This window comes from Ranitomeya variabilis, chromosome 2 (assembly GCF_051348905.1).
Source record: "Ranitomeya variabilis isolate aRanVar5 chromosome 2, aRanVar5.hap1, whole genome shotgun sequence".
NCBI classification, from domain to species: domain Eukaryota; kingdom Metazoa; phylum Chordata; class Amphibia; order Anura; family Dendrobatidae; genus Ranitomeya; species Ranitomeya variabilis.
Genome location: NC_135233.1, coordinates 1109525233 through 1109544769, shown reverse-complemented (window position 1 = coordinate 1109544769; position 19537 = coordinate 1109525233). Strand labels below are relative to the sequence as shown.

Genomic DNA, 19537 nt, shown 5'->3' with positions numbered 1-19537 from the left:
TGTATGGCACAGCTATGGGGCAACGGTGCAGAGCACTATATGGCACAGCTATGGGGCAACGGTGCAGAGCACTATATGGCACAGCTATGGGGCAGTAATGGTGCAGAGCACTATATGGCACAGCTATGGGGCAGTAATGGTGCAGAGCACTGTATGGCACAGCTATGGGGCAATAATGATGCAGAGCACTATATGGCACAGCTATGGGGCAATAATGGTGCAGAGCACTATATGGCACAGCTATGGGGCAGTAATGGTGCAGAGCACTGTATGGCACAGCTATGGGGCAATGGTGCAGAGCACTGTATGGCACAGCTATGGGGCAGTAATGGTGCAGAGCACTGTATGGCACAGCTATGGGGCAGTAATGGTGCAGAGCACTATATGGCACAGCTATGGGGCAGTAATGGTGCAGCGCACTGTATGGCACAGCTATGGGGCAGTAATGGTGCAGAGCACTATATGGCACAGCTATGGGGCAGTAATGGTGCAGAGCACTATATGGCACAGCTATGGGGCAGTAATGGTGCAGAGCACTGTATGGCACAGCTATGGGGCAGTAATGGTGCAGAGCACTATATGGCACAGCTATGGGGCAGTAATGGTGCAGAGCACTATATGGCACAGCTATGGGGCAGTAATGGTGCAGAGCACTATATGGCACAGCTATGGGGCAGTAATGGTGCAGAGCACTGTATGGCACAGCTATGGGGCAATAATGGTGCAGAGCACTATATGGCACAGCTATGGGGCAGTAATGGTGCAGAGCACTGTATGGCACAGCTATGGGGCAATAATGGTGCAGAGCACTATATGGCACAGCTATGGGGCAGTAATGGTGCAGAGCACTATATGGCACAGCTATGGGGCAGTAATGGTGCAGAGCACTGTATGGCACAGCTATGGGACAGTAATGGTGCAGAGCACTATATGGCACAGCTATGGGGCAGTAATGGTGCAGAGCACTGTATGGCACAGCTATGGGGCAGTAATGGTGCAGAGCACTATATGGCACAGCTATGGGGCAGTAATGGTGCAGAGCACTATATGGCACAGCTATGGGGCAGTAATGGTGCAGAGCACTGTATGGCACAGCTATGGGGCAGTAATGGTGCAGAGCACTATATGGCACAGCTATGGGGCAGTAATGGTGCAGAGCACTGTATGGCACAGCTATGGGGCAATAATGGTGCAGAGCACTATATGGCACAGCTATGGGGCAGTAATGGTGCAGAGCACTGTATGGCACAGCTATGGGGCAGTAATGGTGCAGAGCACTATATGGCACAGCTATGGGGCAGTAATGGTGCAGAGCACTATATGGCACAGCTATGGGGCAGTAATGGTGCAGAGCACTGTATGGCACAGCTATGGGGCAATAATGGTGCAGAGCACTATATGGCACAGCTATGGGGCAGTAATGGTGCAGAGCACTGTATGGCACAGCTATGGGGCAGTAATGGTGCAGAGCACTATATGGCACAGCTATGGGGCACTAATGGTGCAGAGCACTGTATGGCACAGCTATGGGGCAATAATGGTGCAGAGCACTATATGGCACAGCTATGGGGCAGTAATGGTGCAGAGCACTGTATGGCACAGCTATGGGGCACTAATGGTGCAGAGCACTATATGGCACAGCTATGGGGCAATAATGGTGCAGAGCACTATATGGCACAGCTATGGGGCAGTAATGGTGCAGAGCACTGTATGGCACAGCTATGGGGCAATAATGGTGCAGAGCACTATATGGCACAGCTATGGGGCCATAATGAACAGTATGGAGCATCTATTTTTATTTTTGAAATTCACCGGTAGCTGTTGCATTTTCCACCCTAGGCTTATACTCGAGTCAATAAGTTTTCCCAGTTTTTTGTGGCAAAATTAGGGGGGTCGGCTTATACCCGAAAAAGAGAAGCATACTCTAGATCACGTGCAGTAATTCTCCCCCTCTACTCCTCTTTGGTCAGGCCTCATCTGGAATACCGTGTCCAGTTCTGGGCACCACATTTTAAAAAGACATTGAAAAACTGGAGCAAGTTTAGAGAAGAGCGACCAGGATGGTGAGCGGACTGCAAAGTATAATCAACAGTTTGCCAAAAAGGCAACAAATCCCTTAATTTTTAGTTCTTTTGTTAACTTTTATTATTAACTACAGAAGGAAACCATTAAAACTTGCACAAGTCGGTTTCACTGGGTGGACGCTAGCGTATTTATAACTGAATAAGTTCCCTTCTATATGGCGCTAATAGTCCGACCTATGCATTTATCATTTCATTCCGGCACGTGGACCAAGGTGCGGCCTATGTACCACATCTATCGCCCCAGTATAGCTTCACCGATATGTGCTATTAAAAATTGCCCTGAGCCTCCCCGACAGGTTTCACCAGCACCACTGGCGTTATCAGGGGATTGAGGCTATAATTTTCCTTTAGTAGTTAATAATAATAAAAGTTAATTTTTAGGTCTTTAGTTAAGGGATTTGTTGTCTTTTTGGCAAACTGTTAATTATATTTGTTATCCTAGGCTGACCAATGGACTGCACAGTATGTCCTACAAGGAACGGTTAAAGGATCTGGGAATGCTTAGCTTCCAAAAAAGAAGAAGAGGAGGAGACTTAATAGCCGTCTACAAATATCTGAAGGGCTGTCACATTGTAGAAAGATCATCATTATTGATATTTACACATGGAAACACGAGAAGCAATGGAACAAAACTGAAAGAGAGAAGATGCAGATTACATATTAGAAAAAACTGACAGGGTGATCAATGAGGAGCAGGCGGCCACGAGAGGTGGTGAGTTCTCCTTCAATGGAAGCCTTCACACAGAGGCTGGACAGACACCTATCGGAGATGGTTTAGTGACTCCTGCATTGAACAAGGACCCCGGAGGTCCCTTCCAACTCTAACATTCTATCAATTGCACCTTTTTTTTTTTTTTTACTTCTGCGCTTTTATTTCCAATGTGGCCGCGGTTTTTGTTTTAGATGTTTTGCAGGTTCTGCTGCTACTGAAGTCTTAATTTTATTGTGATTCTTCTCCATCGTAGCTGAAGTCTCAACCCTTAAAAAATGACTAACCTTTGTGCGTCGACCTCCGACAGGAGCGACGTCTCACGGAGCAGCATTCAGTGTAAGCATCTCACACCTACGCCAGGAGAAAAAGTGAGCAGAGCTGCCGGCACTGGCGCCACGTACACTAAAAGCTCGTGTGCAGCAGCTCCAGGATCTAGTACTTTCATCCCACTTTAATAACAGCCGCGGGTGGAATCACGATCCACCCGTGACTATTAACCGGTTAAATGCCTCTGTCAAACTGGCAGCGGCATTTAATGCATGCTTCCAGCCATCAGGCCAGAATTTCGCCCATCGGTGACCCCCGTCACGTGATCGCGGGTCACTGATGGGTTGGCATGACAACCAGAGGTCTCCTGAAGACCTATATGGTTGTCACTGCCGGCTTGCTGTGAGCACCACCCGGTGGTCAGCGCTCATAGCAAGAGAGGTATTCTGCTACATACAGGTGATCTGATAATCACCTGTATGTAGCAGAGTCAGGAGAAGAGCTGCAGTGTCGGTGACCAGACGCACCCGGGGCAGGACTCTTCGGGAAGGGGGTGAACGGCTCTGATGGGCGGCAGCAATATCGCCTCTGAATGATGAAACGTGACGATAAATAACAAAACCCGATCTATTATTGATTATAACATTACAGCCAAAATAAAACATCACCCAGAAGAGTGGGAACGGGGCACAGGACAGGACCCATCCCCAACGGTGGCAGGTCACAGGACAGGACCCATCCCCCCACGGTGGCAGATCACAGGACAGGACCCATCCCCCCACGGTGGCAGATCACAGGACAGGACCCATCCCCCCACGGCAGGTCACAGGACAGGACTCATCCCCTCCCACAGTGGCAGGTCACAGGACAGGACTCATCCACTCCCAGAGGTGGGACTCTGCCGGTCACATGCCCGCGCTCCTCCTCGTCCATCACTTGTTCACCTTCTCCCGGTACTTGCTGTGCGTTTGCTGCAGGAAGCTCTGGAAGGCCGGCTCCTCCAGTCTAGACTCTGCCACTGCCAATGGGAAAGGTGGAGACATAAGAGCAGCTGCCTCAGCAGCCAATCACAGCAAAGCTTTGACTTTTCAACTGCAGCATATGAATTGAAAGTTGCGCTGTGATTGGGTGTTATCTACAATGAGTTTGACCTCTCCAATGCGCGACAGTGCAGCGCCTATGGCCGACACATTCATTTCATCAGTCACATCCCAACAGCCATCTACTAAAGACCACCCCGACTCCTGGAATTCAGCAACCTCCTCCTCCACCTAATGACCTCCGCCCAAACATCCTCCTCCCTCTAATGACCTCCGCCCAAATATCCGCAGAGAGGAGTCCGGAACAAGCAGAGGTCTCTCACCAACCTCCTCATCGTGCCCAGAGCAGAAGCAGATGTGGCCTCTCACCTGAGTGATCAATGTCATCTGTGTCACTGTCCTCCGCTTCTTCATCATCCTCCATATTCCCCCGAGTGAGGATCAGATCTGACGGCCCTGCAGCTCCTTCATCCAGACCTGAGAGAGAAAAGCCATGACCCTGAGGATTAACTACGGCGGCCGAGGCATCAGTCACATGACCTCACAATGTCCCTTCGAAACTCAGTCACACCGGTCACCTGCCCCCTCCATATTTCCTACCTCCTGACGGAAGTCCTGGGTCCAGAGGCACAGATCCCATGTCCCGGCGCAGTCGATCCAACTGCTCCTGCTGCTCCATCTGCTTCTCCTCCTCCTGTAGGCCAGGACAACACGGGGATCGGATACCAGCTCATGGCTCAGACGCCATCTCTCCCCTTCACCCCCTATCCTCTGCATGGACCAGGCACCATTTCTCTCCCCTCCTCCACACACACGTACATGGACCAGGCACACACACACCATTTCTCTCCTCACACACGTACCTACGTGGATCAGGCACCATTTCTCTCCCCCCCCCTCCACACACGTACATGGACCAGGCACCATTTCTCCACACACATACCTACGTGGATCAGGCACCATTTCTCTCCCCCCCCCCCCCCCCTCCACACACGTACATGGACCAGGCACCATTTCTCTCCTCACACACATACCTACGTGGATCAGGCACCATTTCTCTCCTCACACACATACCTATGTGGATCAGGCACCATTTCTCTCCTCACACACATACCTACGTGGATCAGGCACCATTTCTCTCCTCGCACACATACCTACGTGGATCAGGCACCATTTCTCTCCTCACACACATACCTACGTGGATCAGGCACCATTTCTCTCCTCACACACATACCTACGTGGATCAGGCACCATTTCTCTCCTCACACACATACCTACGTGGATCAGGCACCATTTCTCTCCTCACACACATACCTACGTGGATCAGGCACCATTTCTCTCCTCACACACATACCTACGTGGATCAGGCACCATTTCTCTCCTCACACACATACCTACGTGGATCAGGCACCATTTCTCTCCTCACACACATACCTACGTGGATCAGGCACCATTTCTCTCCTCACACACATGTCTACGTGGATCAGGCACCATTTCTCTCCTCACACACATACCTACGTGGACCAGGCATCACTTCTCTCTTCACACATACCTACGTGGATCAGGCACTATTTCTCTCCACACACACATACCTACTGTACGTGGATCAGGCACCATTTCTCTCCTCACACACATACCTATGTGGATCAGGCACCATTTCTCTCCTCACACATATACCTACGTGGATCAGGCACCATTTCTCTCATCACACACATACATGGATCATGCACCATTTCCCTCATCACACACAGACACACGTACGTACATGGATCAGGCACCATTTCTCTCCTCACACACACGTACGTGGATCAGGCACCATTTCTCTCCTCACACACACGTACGTGGATCAGGCACCATTTCTCTCCTCACACATACATGGATCAGGCACCATTTCTCTCCTCACACACGTACATGGATCAGGCACCATTTCCTCACACACACACACGTACGTACGTACGTACGTAGATCAGGCACCATTTCTCTCATCACACACATACCTATGTGGATCAGGCACCATTTCTCTCCTCACACACACGTACGTGGATCAGGCACCATTTCTCTCCTCACACACACACGTACGTACGTACGTACATGGATCAGGCACCATTTCTCTCCTCACACACGTACATGGATCAGGCACCATTTCTCTCCTCACACACGTACGTAGATCAGGCACCATTTCTCTCATCACACACATACCTATGTGGATCAGGCACCATTTCTCTCCCCACACACGTACATGGATCAGGCACCATTTCTCTCCTCACACACACGTACGTGGATCAGGCACCATTTCTCTCCTCACACACACACACGTACGTACGTACATGGATCAGGCACCATTTCTCTCCTCACACACGTACATGGATCAGGCACCATTTCTCTCCTCACACACACACGTACGTACGTACGTACATGGATCAGGCACCATTTGTCTCCGCACGCACGTACGTGGATCAGGCACCATTTCTCTACCCCCACCCCCTACATGGATCTGGCACCATACATTGCCCCCACCCCCATTTCTCCCCCCTTTCCTACATGGATCAGGCACCATTCCCCCCCCGGATCACACAGCTCCTAGGCTCCCATGACTCACCGCAGCCTGGCGGAGGCGCTCATACTCAGGCCGGAACTCTCTATGGAGGAGAAGAGTGCGTTATGAGTAAGGCACGGGGCATAGATGCCTCCCTCACCGCAGGTACCTCCTCACCTCTCATACTCCTCTGCTGCCTCGGAGACCTTCACAAAGAAGTCGTCCATCCCAGCGCCGGTCACAGCGGAGACCCCTACCACCTGTAGACAAAGGAGTGGTGTGAGGGGGTTCTGACAGGCGATACATGCGGTGCGAGGCCGCAGATAGGGCACACGTTACCCGCAGGGCGTTGTAGAACTCGTCCAGGACCAGGCTCATGGAGCGGGTCAGATTACTGACGTACGACGTCTCCTGGTTCAGAGCGTCCTGGAAACTCTCAAAATCCTGCATCCACTCCACTGCAAAGCTGTGATCGATGATGTCCGTCTGCAGGATGAGAGAGGATTACTGCCCGAGCCCTACAATCACCACCGTCTGACTGCCATTGTGGTTGGGGCCACGGACTGGACGCACCTTGTTCATGACGACGATGAATGGCAGCTTGGTCTTGTACATGATGCTGTAAGAGAAGATGTGTCACACTGGCGGCACAAGACCGTCATACACCCCTCCCCCAAGGCGGGCACCCACCTGCAGGCGTACAGCATGTTGGACATGAAGGTAACAGGGCTGGTACTGCGGGACGTGTCCATGACGTAGACCACCACCGATGGGAAGGAAGACGCCTGCAGCGAGAAGAAGATGGAGGAGACTCAACCTTCCTGCACTGATTGATGTAGCGGCCCCGCACCTTCCACTACTCACCAGCGCCTCGGTGATGATGGACCCCGAGGCCGACCATGTGAACACCTCAATCTGTCCCGGTGTGTCTATCAGGACGTACCTGTGGAGGTCGAGAGGAACAGTCAGGGCCTGGCTCACACCCACTTACCAGCGAAGAGCCGCTGATACTTACTGACAGTTCTCCTGCCTCTTCTCTATGAACTTCACCACCTGCAGAGGAAGGAGGAAGGTGAGCAAGGCGCGGGGGCGGCCACTGGTCACATGACTGCGCCAACACTCACCTGATCAAACCGCGTGGCAAACAGATTAAGGGACGTGACGATGCCGCCATTGGGTCCAAGTCCATATCTGATGGTGGGGCTCAGGATCAGCCGACAACAACCCTGTACAACGAGCAGAGATCAAAGTGCCCACCAACCGAGCCGAGCCCACAGTGATACCGCTACACCCCACACCAGCCGAGCCCACAGCGATACCGCTACACCCCACACCAGCCGAGCCCACAGCGATAACGGTACACCCCACACCAGCCGAGCCCACAGCGATACCGCTACACCCCACACCAGCCGAGCCCACAGCGATACCGCTACACCCCACACCAGCCGAGCCCACAGCGATACCGCTACACCCCACACCAGCCGAGCCCACAGTGATACCGGTACACCCCACACCAGCCGAGCCCACAGTGATACCGGTACACCCCACACCAACCGAGCCCACAGCGATACCGGTACACCCCACACCAACCGAGCCCACAGCGATACCGGTACACCCCACACCAACCGAGCCCACAGCGATACCGGTACACCCCACACCAGCCGAGCCCACAGCGATACCGGTACACCCCACACCAGCCGAGCCCACAGTGATACCGCTACACCCCACACCAGCCGAGCCCACAGTGATACCGGTACACCCCACACCAACCGAGCCCACAGCGATACCGGTACACCCCACACCAACCGAGCCCACAGTGATACCGCTACACCCCACACCAGCCGAGCCCACAGCGATACCGCTACACCCCACACCAGCCGAGCCCACAGCGATACCGCTACACCCCACACCAGCCGAGCCCACAGTGATAACGGTACACCCCACACCAGCCGAGCCCACAGTGATACCGCTACACCCCACACCAGCCGAGCCCACCCCACACCAGCCGAGCCCACAGCGATACCGCTACACCCCACACCAGCCGAGCCCACAGCGATACCGGTACACCCCACACCAACCGAGCCGAGCCCACAGTGATACCGCTACACACCACACCAGCCGAGCCCACAGCGATACCGGTACCCCCCCCCCCCTCCCCACAGCCTTACCGTTATACCCGCCACCAACAAAGCCCACAGCGATACCGGTACTCTCCCCCCTCCCCACAGCCATACCGTCATAACCCCCACCAACAAAGCCCACAGAGATACCAGTACACCCCACACAAACCGAGCCGAGCCCACAGCGATACCGGTATACCCCCTACCAACCGAGCCCACAGAGATACTGATGCACCCCACACCAGCCGAGCCCACAGCGATACAGGTACACCCCACATCAACTGAGCCGAGCCCACAGCGATACAGGTACACCCCCCCGCCAACCGAGCCGAGCCCACAGACTCCCACAGTGATACCTGTGCAACCCCTATCGACCAAGTCGAAGCCGAGCCCACATAGATACGGGTACACTCCCCATCAACAGACCCGAGCCCACAGCGATACCCGTACAACGCCTATCAACCGAGTCGAAGCTGAGACCACAGCGATACCAGCACCAATATGAGAAGGATACTGCTTCATCACCTCCTTGTACTTAACTGTGTCCCGGATATCTGTGGAGGGGAATACACCACCCATTATAGGGGGAGGAGGAGGGGAATACACCACACATCATAGGGGGAGGAGGAGGGGAATACACCACCCATTATAGGGGGGAGGAGGAGGGGAATACACCACCCATTATAGGGGGGAGGGGGAGGGGAATACACCACCCATTATAGGGGGAGGAGGAGGGGAATACACCACCCATTATAGAGGGAGGAGGGGGAGGGCAATACACCACCCATTATAGGGGGAGGAGGAGGAGGGGAATACACCACCCATTATAGGGGGAGGAGGAGGGGGGGAATACACCACCCATTATAGGGGGAGGAGAGGAATACACCACCCATTATGGGGGAGGAGGAGAGGAATACACCACACATTATAGGGGGGAGGAGGAGAGGAATACACCACACATTATAGGGGGAGGAGGAGAGGAATACACCACACATTATAGGGGGAGGAGGAGAGGAATACACCACACATTATAGGGGGAGGAGGAGAGGAATACACCACCCATTATAGGGGGAGGAGGAGGGGAATACACCACCCATTATAGGGGGAGGAGGAGGGGAATACACCACACATTATAGGGGGAGGAGGAGGGGAATACACCAACCATTATAGGGGGAGGAGGAGAGGAATACACCACCCATTATAGGGGGAGGAGGAGAGGAATACACCACCCATTATAGGGGGAGGAGGAGAGGAATACACCACCCATTATAGGGGGAGGAGGAGAGGAATACACCACCCATTATAGGGGAAGGAGGAGAGGAATACACCACCCATTATAGGGGGAGGAGGAGAGGAATACACCACCCATTATGGGGGAGGAGGAGAGGAATACACCACACATTATAGGGGGGAGGAGGAGAGGAATACACCACACATTATAGGGGGAGGAGGAGAGGAATACACCACCCATTATAGGGGGAGGAGGAGGGGAATACACCACACATTATAGGGGGAGGAGGAGGGGAATACACCAACCATTATAGGGGGAGGAGGAGAGGAATACACCACCCATTATAGGGGGAGGAGGAGGGGAATACACTACACATTATAGGGGGAGGAGGAGAGGAATACACCACCCATTATAGGGGAAGGAGGAGAGGAATACACCACCCATTATAGGGGGAGGAGGAGGGGAATACACCACACATTATAGGGGGAGGAGGAGGGGAATACACCACACATTATAGGGGGAGGAGGAGGGGAATACACCACACATTATAGGGGGAGGAGGAGGGGAATACACCACACATTATAGGGGGAGGAGGAGAGGAATACACCACATATTATAGGGGGGAGGAGGAGGGGAATACACCACATATTATAGGGGGGAGGGGGAGAGGAATACACCACATATTATAGGGGGGAGGGGGAGGGGAATACACCACACATTATAGGGGGAGGAGGGGAATACACCACACATTATAGGGGGAGGAGGGGAATACACCACCCATTATAGGGGGGAGGAGGAGGGGAATACACCACCCATTATAGGGGGGAGGGGGAGGGGAATACACCACCCATTATAGGGGGAGGAGGAGGGGAATACACCACCCATTATAGGGGGAGGGGAATACACCACCCATTATAGGGGGAGGAGGAGGAGGGGAATACACCACCCATTATAGGGGGAGGAGGAGGGGGGGAATACACCACCCATTATAGGGGGAGGAGGAGAGGAATACACCACCCATTATGGGGGAGGAGGAGAGGAATACACCACACATTATAGGGGGGAGGAGGAGAGGAATACACCACACATTATAGGGGGAGGAGGAGAGGAATACACCACACATTATAGGGGGGAGGAGGAGAGGAATACACCACACATTATAGGGGGAGGAGGAGAGGAATACACCACCCATTATAGGGGGAGGAGGAGGGGAATACACCACACATTATAGGGGGAGGAGGAGGGGAATACACCAACCATTATAGCTGGAGGAGGAGAGGAATACACCACCCATTATAGGGGAAGGAGGAGAGGAATACACCACACATTATAGGGGGAGGAGGAGAGGAATACACCACCCATTATAGGGGAAGGAGGAGAGGAATACACCACCCATTATAGGGGGAGGAGGAGGGGAATACACCACACATTATAGGGGGAGGAGGAGGGGAATACACCACACATTATAGGGGGAGGAGGGGAATACACCACACATTATAGGGGGAGGGGGAGGGGAATATACCACCCATTATAGGGGGAGGAGGAGGAGGGGAATACACCACCCATTATAGGGGGAGGAGGAGGGGGGGAATACACCACCCATTATAGGGGGAGGAGAGGAATACACCACCCATTATGGGGGAGGAGGAGAGGAATACACCACACATTATAGGGGGGAGGAGGAGAGGAATACACCACACATTATAGGGGGAGGAGGAGAGGAATACACCACCCATTATAGGGGGAGGAGGAGGGGAATACACCACACATTATAGGAGGAGGAGGAGGGGAATACACCAACTATTATAGGGGGAGGAGGAGAGGAATACACCACCCATTATAGGGGGAGGAGGAGGGGAATACACCACACATTATAGGGGGAGGAGGAGAGGAATACACCACCCATTATAGGGGAAGGAGGAGAGGAATACACCACCCATTATAGGGGGAGGAGGAGGGGAATACACCACACATTATAGGGGGAGGAGGAGGGGAATACACCACACATTATAGGGGGAGGAGGAGGGGAATACATCACACATTATAGGGGGAGGAGGAGGGGACTACACCACACATTATAGGGGGAGGAGGAGAGGAATACACCACATATTATAGGGGGAGGAGGAGGGGAATACACCACCCATTATAGGGGGAGGGGGAGGGGAATACACCACACATTATAGGGGGAGGAGGGGAATACACCAACCATTATAGGGGGAGGAGGAGAGGAATACACCACCCATTATAGGGGGAGGAGGAGGGGAATACACCACCCATTATAGGGGGAGGAGGAGGGGAATACACCACACATTATAGGGGAGGAGGGGAATACACCATACATTATAGGGGGAGGAGGAGGGGAATACACCAACCATTATAGGGGGAGGGGGAGGGGAATACACCACACATTATAGGGGGAGGAGGGGAATACACCACACATTATAGGGGGAGGAGGAGGGGAATACACCACACATTATAGGGGGAGGAGGAGGGGAATACACCACACATTATAGGGGAGGAGGGGAATACACCACACATTATAGGGGGGAGGAGGAGGGGAATACACCACCCATTATAGGGGGAGGGGGAGGGGAATACACCACACATTATAGGGGGAGGAGGGGAATACACCACACATTATAGGGGGAGGAGGAGAGGAATACACCACACATTATAGGGGGAGGAGGAGGGGAATACACCACACATTATAGGGGGAGGAGGAGAGGAATACACCACACATTATAGGGGGAGGAGGAGGGGAATACACCACACATTATAGGGGGAGGAGGAGGGGAATACACCACACATTATAGGGGGAGGAGGAGGGGAATACACCACACATTATAGGGGGAGGAGGAGGGGAATACACCAACCATTATAGGGGGAGGAGGAGAGGAATACACCACCCATTATAGGGGGAGGAGGAGGGGAATACACCACCCATTATAGGGGGAGGAGGAGGGGAATACACCACCCATTATAGGGGGAGGAGGAGGGGAATACACCACCCATTATAGGGGGAGGAGGAGAGGAATACACCACCCATTATAGGGGGAGGAGGAGGGGAATACACCACACATTATAGGGGGAGGAGGAGGGGAATACACCACACATTATAGGGGGAGGAGGAGGGGAATACACCACACATTATAGGGGGAGGAGGAGGGGAATACACCAACCATTATAGGGGGAGGAGGAGGGGAATACACCAACCATTATAGGGGGAGGAGGAGAGGAATACACCACCCATTATAGGGGGAGGAGGAGGGGAATACACCACATATTATAGGGGGAGGAGGAGAGGAATACACCACCCATTATAGGGGGAGGAGGAGGGGAATACACCACACATTATAGGGGGAGGAGGAGAGGAATACACCACCCATTATAGGGGGAGGAGGAGGGGAATACACCACACATTATAGGGGGAGGGGGAGGGGAATACACCACACATTATAGGGGGAGGGGAATACACCACACATTATAGGGGGAGGAGGAGAGGAATACACCACCCATTATAGGGGGAGGAGGAGGGGAATACACCACACATTATAGGGGGAGGAGGAGAGGAATACACCACACATTATAGGGGGAGGAGGAGAGGAATACACCACCCATTATAGGGGGAGGAGGGGAATACACCACCCATTATAGGGGGAGGAGGAGAGGAATACACCACCCATTATAGGGGGAGGGGGAGGGGAATACACCACACATTATAGGGGGAGGGGGAGGGGAATACACCACACATTATAGGGGGAGGAGGAGAGGAATACACCACACATTATAGGGGGAGGAGGAGAAGAATACACCACCCATTATAGGGGGAGGAGGAGGGGAATACACCACACATTATAGGGGGAGGAGGAGAGGAATACACCACCCATTATAGGGGGAGGAGGAGGGGAATACACCACACATTATAGGGGGAGGAGGAGGGGAATACACCACCCATTATAGGGGGAGGAGGAGGGGAATACACCACACATTATAGGGGGAGGAGGAGGGGAATACACCACACATTATAGGGGGAGAAGAGGAATACACCACACATTATAGGGGGAGGGGAATACACCACACATTATAGGGGGAGGGGAATACACCACACATTATAGGGGGAGGAGGAGGAGCGGAATACATCACCCATTATAGGGGGAGGAGGAGGAGGGGAATACACCACACATTATAGAGGGAGGAGGAGAGGAATGCATCACACATTATAGGGGGGAGGAGAGGAATACACCACACATTATAGGGGGAGGAGGAGGGGAATACACCACACATTATAGGGGGAGGAGGAGAGGAATACATCACACATTATAGGGGGGAGGAGAGGAATACACCACACATTATAGGGGGAGGAGGAGGAGGAGGGGAATACACCACCCATTATAGGGGGAGGAGGAGGGGAATACACCACACATTATAGGGGGAGGAGGAGGGGAATACACCACACATTATAGGGGGAGGAGGAGGAGGGGAATACACCACCCATTATAGGGGGAGGAGGGGAATACACCACATATTATAGGGGGAGGAGGAGAGGAATACACCACACATTATAGAGGGAGGAGGAGAGGAATACACCACACATTATAGAGGGAGGAGGAGAGGAATACACCACACATTATAGGGGGAGGAGGAGAGGAATACACCACACATTATAGGGGGGAGGAGGAGGGGAATACACCACACATTATAGGGGGAGGAGGAGAGGAATACACCACACATTATAGGGGGAGGAGGAGAGAAATACACCACACATTATAGGGGGAGGAGGAGAGGAATACACCACACATTATAGGGGGAGGAGGAGGGGAATACACCACACATTATAGGGGGAGGAGGAGGAGGAGGGGAATACACCACACATTATAGGGGGAGAAGAGAAATACACCACACATTATAGGGGGAGGAGGAGGAGCGGAATACATCACCCATTATAGGGGGAGGAGGAGGGGAATACACCACACATTATAGAGGGAGGAGGAGAGGAATACATCACACATTATAGGGGGGAGGAGAGGAATACACCACACATTATAGGGGGAGGAGGAGGGGAATACACCACACATTATAGGGGGAGGAGGAGAGGAATACATCACACATTATAGGGGGGAGGAGAGGAATACACCACACATTATAGGGGGGAGGAGAGGAATACACCACACATTATAGGGGGAGGAGGAGGAGGAGGGGAATACACCACCCATTATAGGGGGAGGAGGAGGGGAATACACCACACATTATAGGGGGAGGAGGAGGGGAATACACCACACATTATAGGGGGAGGAGGAGGAGGGGAATACACCACCCATTATAGGGGGAGGAGGGGAATACACCACACATTATAGGGGGAGGAGGAGGAGGGGAATACACCACACATTATAGGGGGAGGAGGGGAATACACCACACATTATAGGGGGAGGAGGAGGGGAATACACCACACATTATAGGGGAGGAGGAGGGGAATACACCACACATTATAGGGGAGGAGGAGGGGAATACACCACACATTATAGGGGGAGGAGGAGGGGAATACACCACACATTATAGGGGGAGGAGGGGAATACACCACACATTATAGGGGGAGGAGGAGAATACACCACACATTATAGGGGGAGGAGGAGGGGAATACACCACACATTATAGGGGGAGGAGGGGGAGAGGAATACACCACACATTATAGGGGGAGGAGGAGGGGAATACACCACCCATTATAGGGGGAGGAGGAGGAGGGGAATACACCACACATTATAGAGGGAGGAGGAGGAGGGGAATACACCACACATTATAGGGGGAGGAGGAGAGGAATACACCACACATTATATTGGGAGGAGGAGAGGAATACACCACACATTATATTGGGAGGAGGAGGAGGGGAATACACCACACATTATAGGGGGAGGAGGAGGGGAATACACCACCCATTATAGGGGGAGGAGGAGGGGAATACACCACACATTATAGGGGGAGGAGGAGAGGAATACACCACACATTATAGGGGGAGGAGGAGGGGAATACACCACCCATTATGGGGAGAGGAATACACCACACATTATAGGGGGAGGAGGAGGAGGGGAATACATCACCCATTATAGGGGGGGGAGGAGGAGAGGAATACACCACACATTATGGGGAGAGGAGGGGGAGAGGAATACACCACACATTATAGGGGGAGGAGGAGAGGAATACACCACACATTATAGTGGGAGGAGGAGAGGAATACACCACACATTATAGGGGGAGGAGGAGAGGAATACACCACACATTATAGGGGGGGTGGTCTTGTACCTATGTTGGCAGGGAAGGGGATCTCATGGACGGCCGGGTCCAGGTTGATGACGTACGGAGGTCGGTTCTTCTCATGTAAATAAGACGTCAATCTCTAAGGATGAAAATATAAGATATAAGAGGACGCCAGCAACAGAGAAAGGGAAAAGTCACCGTGTAGCTGACTCCGCTCCCTGACGCTGGAGTGCTGTGTGCGGGGCAGTGCCGTCCTCATACTGGTCGGTACTCGGGCATTTTACCATATTTACTTTCTTTGCACCTGATTTTTGTTGTCACTATATAGATTTGTATGTATTTTGCATTACGATTAATTGATTTTTGAAGTAGCCGAGTGTCCATATTTATTTAGCACTTTCACCTTTTGGTCATTTTGATTATTTCGTGGGATGAATCGCTATTTTGCACTTATTTATACATATTTTTATGTATATACATAACTTTTGGGTGTATACATTATTTATCATTTTATTTGGTACCAATCAGTTCAGTATGCCCCGCCCATACATAGTTTTTGATCAATTTATTGATCTCTGCATTTTTGCACATTCTTTTATAGAAATAAATGGTTTTAAAATTATCAGCTTCAATAAAGTTTTAATATTATATGAATTTTATATGAATTTTATATGGAGATCAATTGTGTGACCATTATGTCTAAATAAAATATTATTTACCATGAATGGTGGGCTTTATGAATATTTTTTTAAGGGTTATATAAAAGTCACTGTGTGACCGCTGCAGGGATCCTTCTCCCCCCGTGCAGGGATCCTTCTCCCCCCGTGCAGGGATCCTTCTCCCCCCGTGCAGGGATCCTTCCTCCCCCCGTGCAGGGATCCTTCTCCCCCCGTGCAGGGATCCTTCTCCCCCCGTGCAGGGATCCTTCTCCCCCCGTGCAGGGATCCTTCTCCCCCCGTGCAGGGATCCTTCTCCCCCTGTGCAGGGATCCTTCTCCCCCCTCCTTGTGACCGCTGCAGAGATCCTTCTCCCCCCCTGTGACCGCTGCAGAGATCCTTCTCCCCCCCCGTGTGACCGCTGCAGAGATCCTTCTCCCCCCCCGTGTGACCGCTGCAGAGATCCTTCTCCCCCCCCCGTGTGACCGCTGCAGGGATCCTTCTCCCCCCCCCCCCCCGTGTGACCGACGCAGGGATCCTTCTCCCCCCCCCCCCGTGTGACCGACGCAGGGATCCTTCTCCTCCCCCCCCCCCCCCCCGTGTGGCCGCTGCAGGGATCCTTCTCCCCCCCCATGTGACCGACGCAGGGATCCCTCCCCCCCCCTGTGTGACCGCTGCAGGGATCCTTCTCCCCCCCCCCGTGTGACCGCTGCAGGGATCCTTCTCCCCCGTGTGACCGCTGCAGGGATCCTTCTCCCCTCCCCCCCGTGTGACCGCTGCAGGGATCCTTCTCCCCCCCCCCATGTGACCGACGCAGGGATCCTTCTCCTCCCCCCCCCGTGTGGCCGCTGCAGGGATCCCTATCCCCCCCCATGTGACCGACGCAGGGATCCCTCCCCCCCCTGTGTGACCGCTGCAGGGATCCTTCTCCCCCCCCCCCCGTGTGACCGCTGCAGGGATCCTTCTCCCCCCCCGTGTGACCGCTGCAGGGATCCTTCTCCCCCCCCCGTGTGACCGACACAGGGATCCTTCCCCCCCCCCCGTGTGACCGACGCAGGGATCCTTCTCCCCCCCCCATGTGACCGCTGCAGGGATCCTTCCCAACCCCCCCCTGTGTGACTGACGCAGGGATCCTTCTCCCCCCCCCCCTGTGTGACTGACGCAGGGATCCTTCTCCCCCCCCCTTGTGACCGCTGCAGGGATCCTTCTCTCCCCCCCTGTGACCGCTGCAGGGATCCTTCTCTCCCCCCCTGTGACCGCTGCAGGGATCCTTCTCTCCCCCCCTGTGACCGCTGCAGGGATCCTTCTCTCCCCCCCCTGTGACCGCTGCAGGGATCCTTCTCTCTCCCCCTGTGACCGCTGCAGGGATCCTTCTCTCCCCCCCTGTGACCGCTGCAGGGATCCTTCTCTCCCCCCCTGTGACCGCTGCAGGGATCCTTCTCTCCCCCCCTGTGACCGCTGCAGGGATCCTTCTCTCCCCCCCTGTGACCGCTGCAGGGATCCTTCTCTCCCCCCCTGTGACCGCTGCAGGGATCCTTCTCCCCCCCCTGTGACCGCTGCAGGGATCCTTCTCCCCCCCCTGTGACTGCTGCAGGGATCCTTCTCTCCCCCCCTGTGACTGCTGCAGGGATCCTTCTCTCCCCCCCTGTGACCGCTGCAGGGATCCTTCTCCCCCCCCCTGTGACTGCTGCAGGGATCCTTCTCTCCCCCCTGTGACCGCTGCAGGGATCCTTCTCCCCCCCCCTGTGACTGCTGCAGGGATCCTTCTCTCCCCCCTGTGACCGCTGCAGGGATCCTTCTCTCCCCCCCTGTGACCGCTGCAGGGATCCTTCTCTCCCCCCCTGTGACCGCTGCAGGGATCCTTCTCTCCCCCCCTGTGACCGCTGCAGGGATCCTTCTCTCCCCCCCTGTGACCGCTGCAGGGATCCTTCTCTCCCCCTGTGACCGCTGCAGGGATCCTTCTCTCCCCCCTGTGACCGCTGCAGGGATCCTTCTCTCCCCCCCTGTGACCGCTGCAGGGATCCTTCTCTCCCCCCTGTGACCGCTGCAGGGATCCTTCTCTCCCCCCCTGTGACCGCTGCAGGGATCCTTCTCCCCCCGTGCAGGGATCCTTCTCTCCCCCCCTGTAGGGATCCTTCTCTCCCCCCCTGTGACCGCTGCAGGGATCCTTCTCTCCCCCTGTGACCGCTGCAGGGATCCTTCTCTCCCCCCTGTGACCGCTGCAGGGATCCTTCTCTCCCCCGTGACCGCTGCAGGGATCCTTCTCTCCCCCCCCTGTGACCGCTGCAGGGATCCTTCTCCCCCCGTGCAGGGATCCTTCTCTCCCCCCCTGTGACCGCTGCAGGGATCCTTCTCCCCCCGTGCAGGGATCCTTCTCCCCCCGTGCAGGGATCGCCCCGTCACACACGGACCTGCACGAGCGTCGTCTTCCCGGAGCCGGCCATCCCCAGCACCACCATACACAGGGAGCGCTGCCTCCGCCGGCCCCCTCAGCAGCACCGGAACTCAAGACTGCGGCCGAGCCGTCCCATGGAGACCGCCGGCCCATCGCCTTGATAGGAGTTAACCCTTTATGACAGTTCACTCCTAGTTTATTAGCAGCCCCGGCTCAGACAGAGGGGGCGGGGAGACACGACCTGTTA

The 19537-nt window shown here is 54.1% G+C and overlaps 1 protein-coding gene across 2 annotated transcripts; it reads right to left on the bottom strand.

Moving 5' to 3' along the window:
• Window positions 1-3671: 3671 nt before the first annotated feature.
• Window positions 3672-19378, bottom strand: GPN1 (GPN-loop GTPase 1). 2 transcript variants are annotated; one of them, XR_013222013.1, is made up of 15 exons: window positions 19307-19378; window positions 16285-16378; window positions 9274-9313; window positions 7764-7830; window positions 7655-7692; window positions 7504-7582; window positions 7330-7424; window positions 7213-7258; window positions 6979-7125; window positions 6817-6899; window positions 6703-6742; window positions 4704-4797; window positions 4473-4580; window positions 3886-4081; window positions 3672-3853 (listed from the first exon to the last, which is right to left on the bottom strand). XR_013222013.1 is itself a non-coding variant. In XM_077291941.1 (14 exons), exons 1-14 carry the CDS (start codon window positions 19352-19354, stop codon window positions 3996-3998), a joined length of 1065 nt encoding a protein of 354 aa, XP_077148056.1. In that variant the 5' UTR covers window positions 19355-19378; the 3' UTR covers window positions 3672-3995. The 2 variants fall into 2 exon arrangements, 1 of the variants encoding a protein (XP_077148056.1); XM_077291941.1 differs by having other exon boundaries at window positions 3672-4081.
• Window positions 19379-19537: the final 159 nt, after the last annotated feature.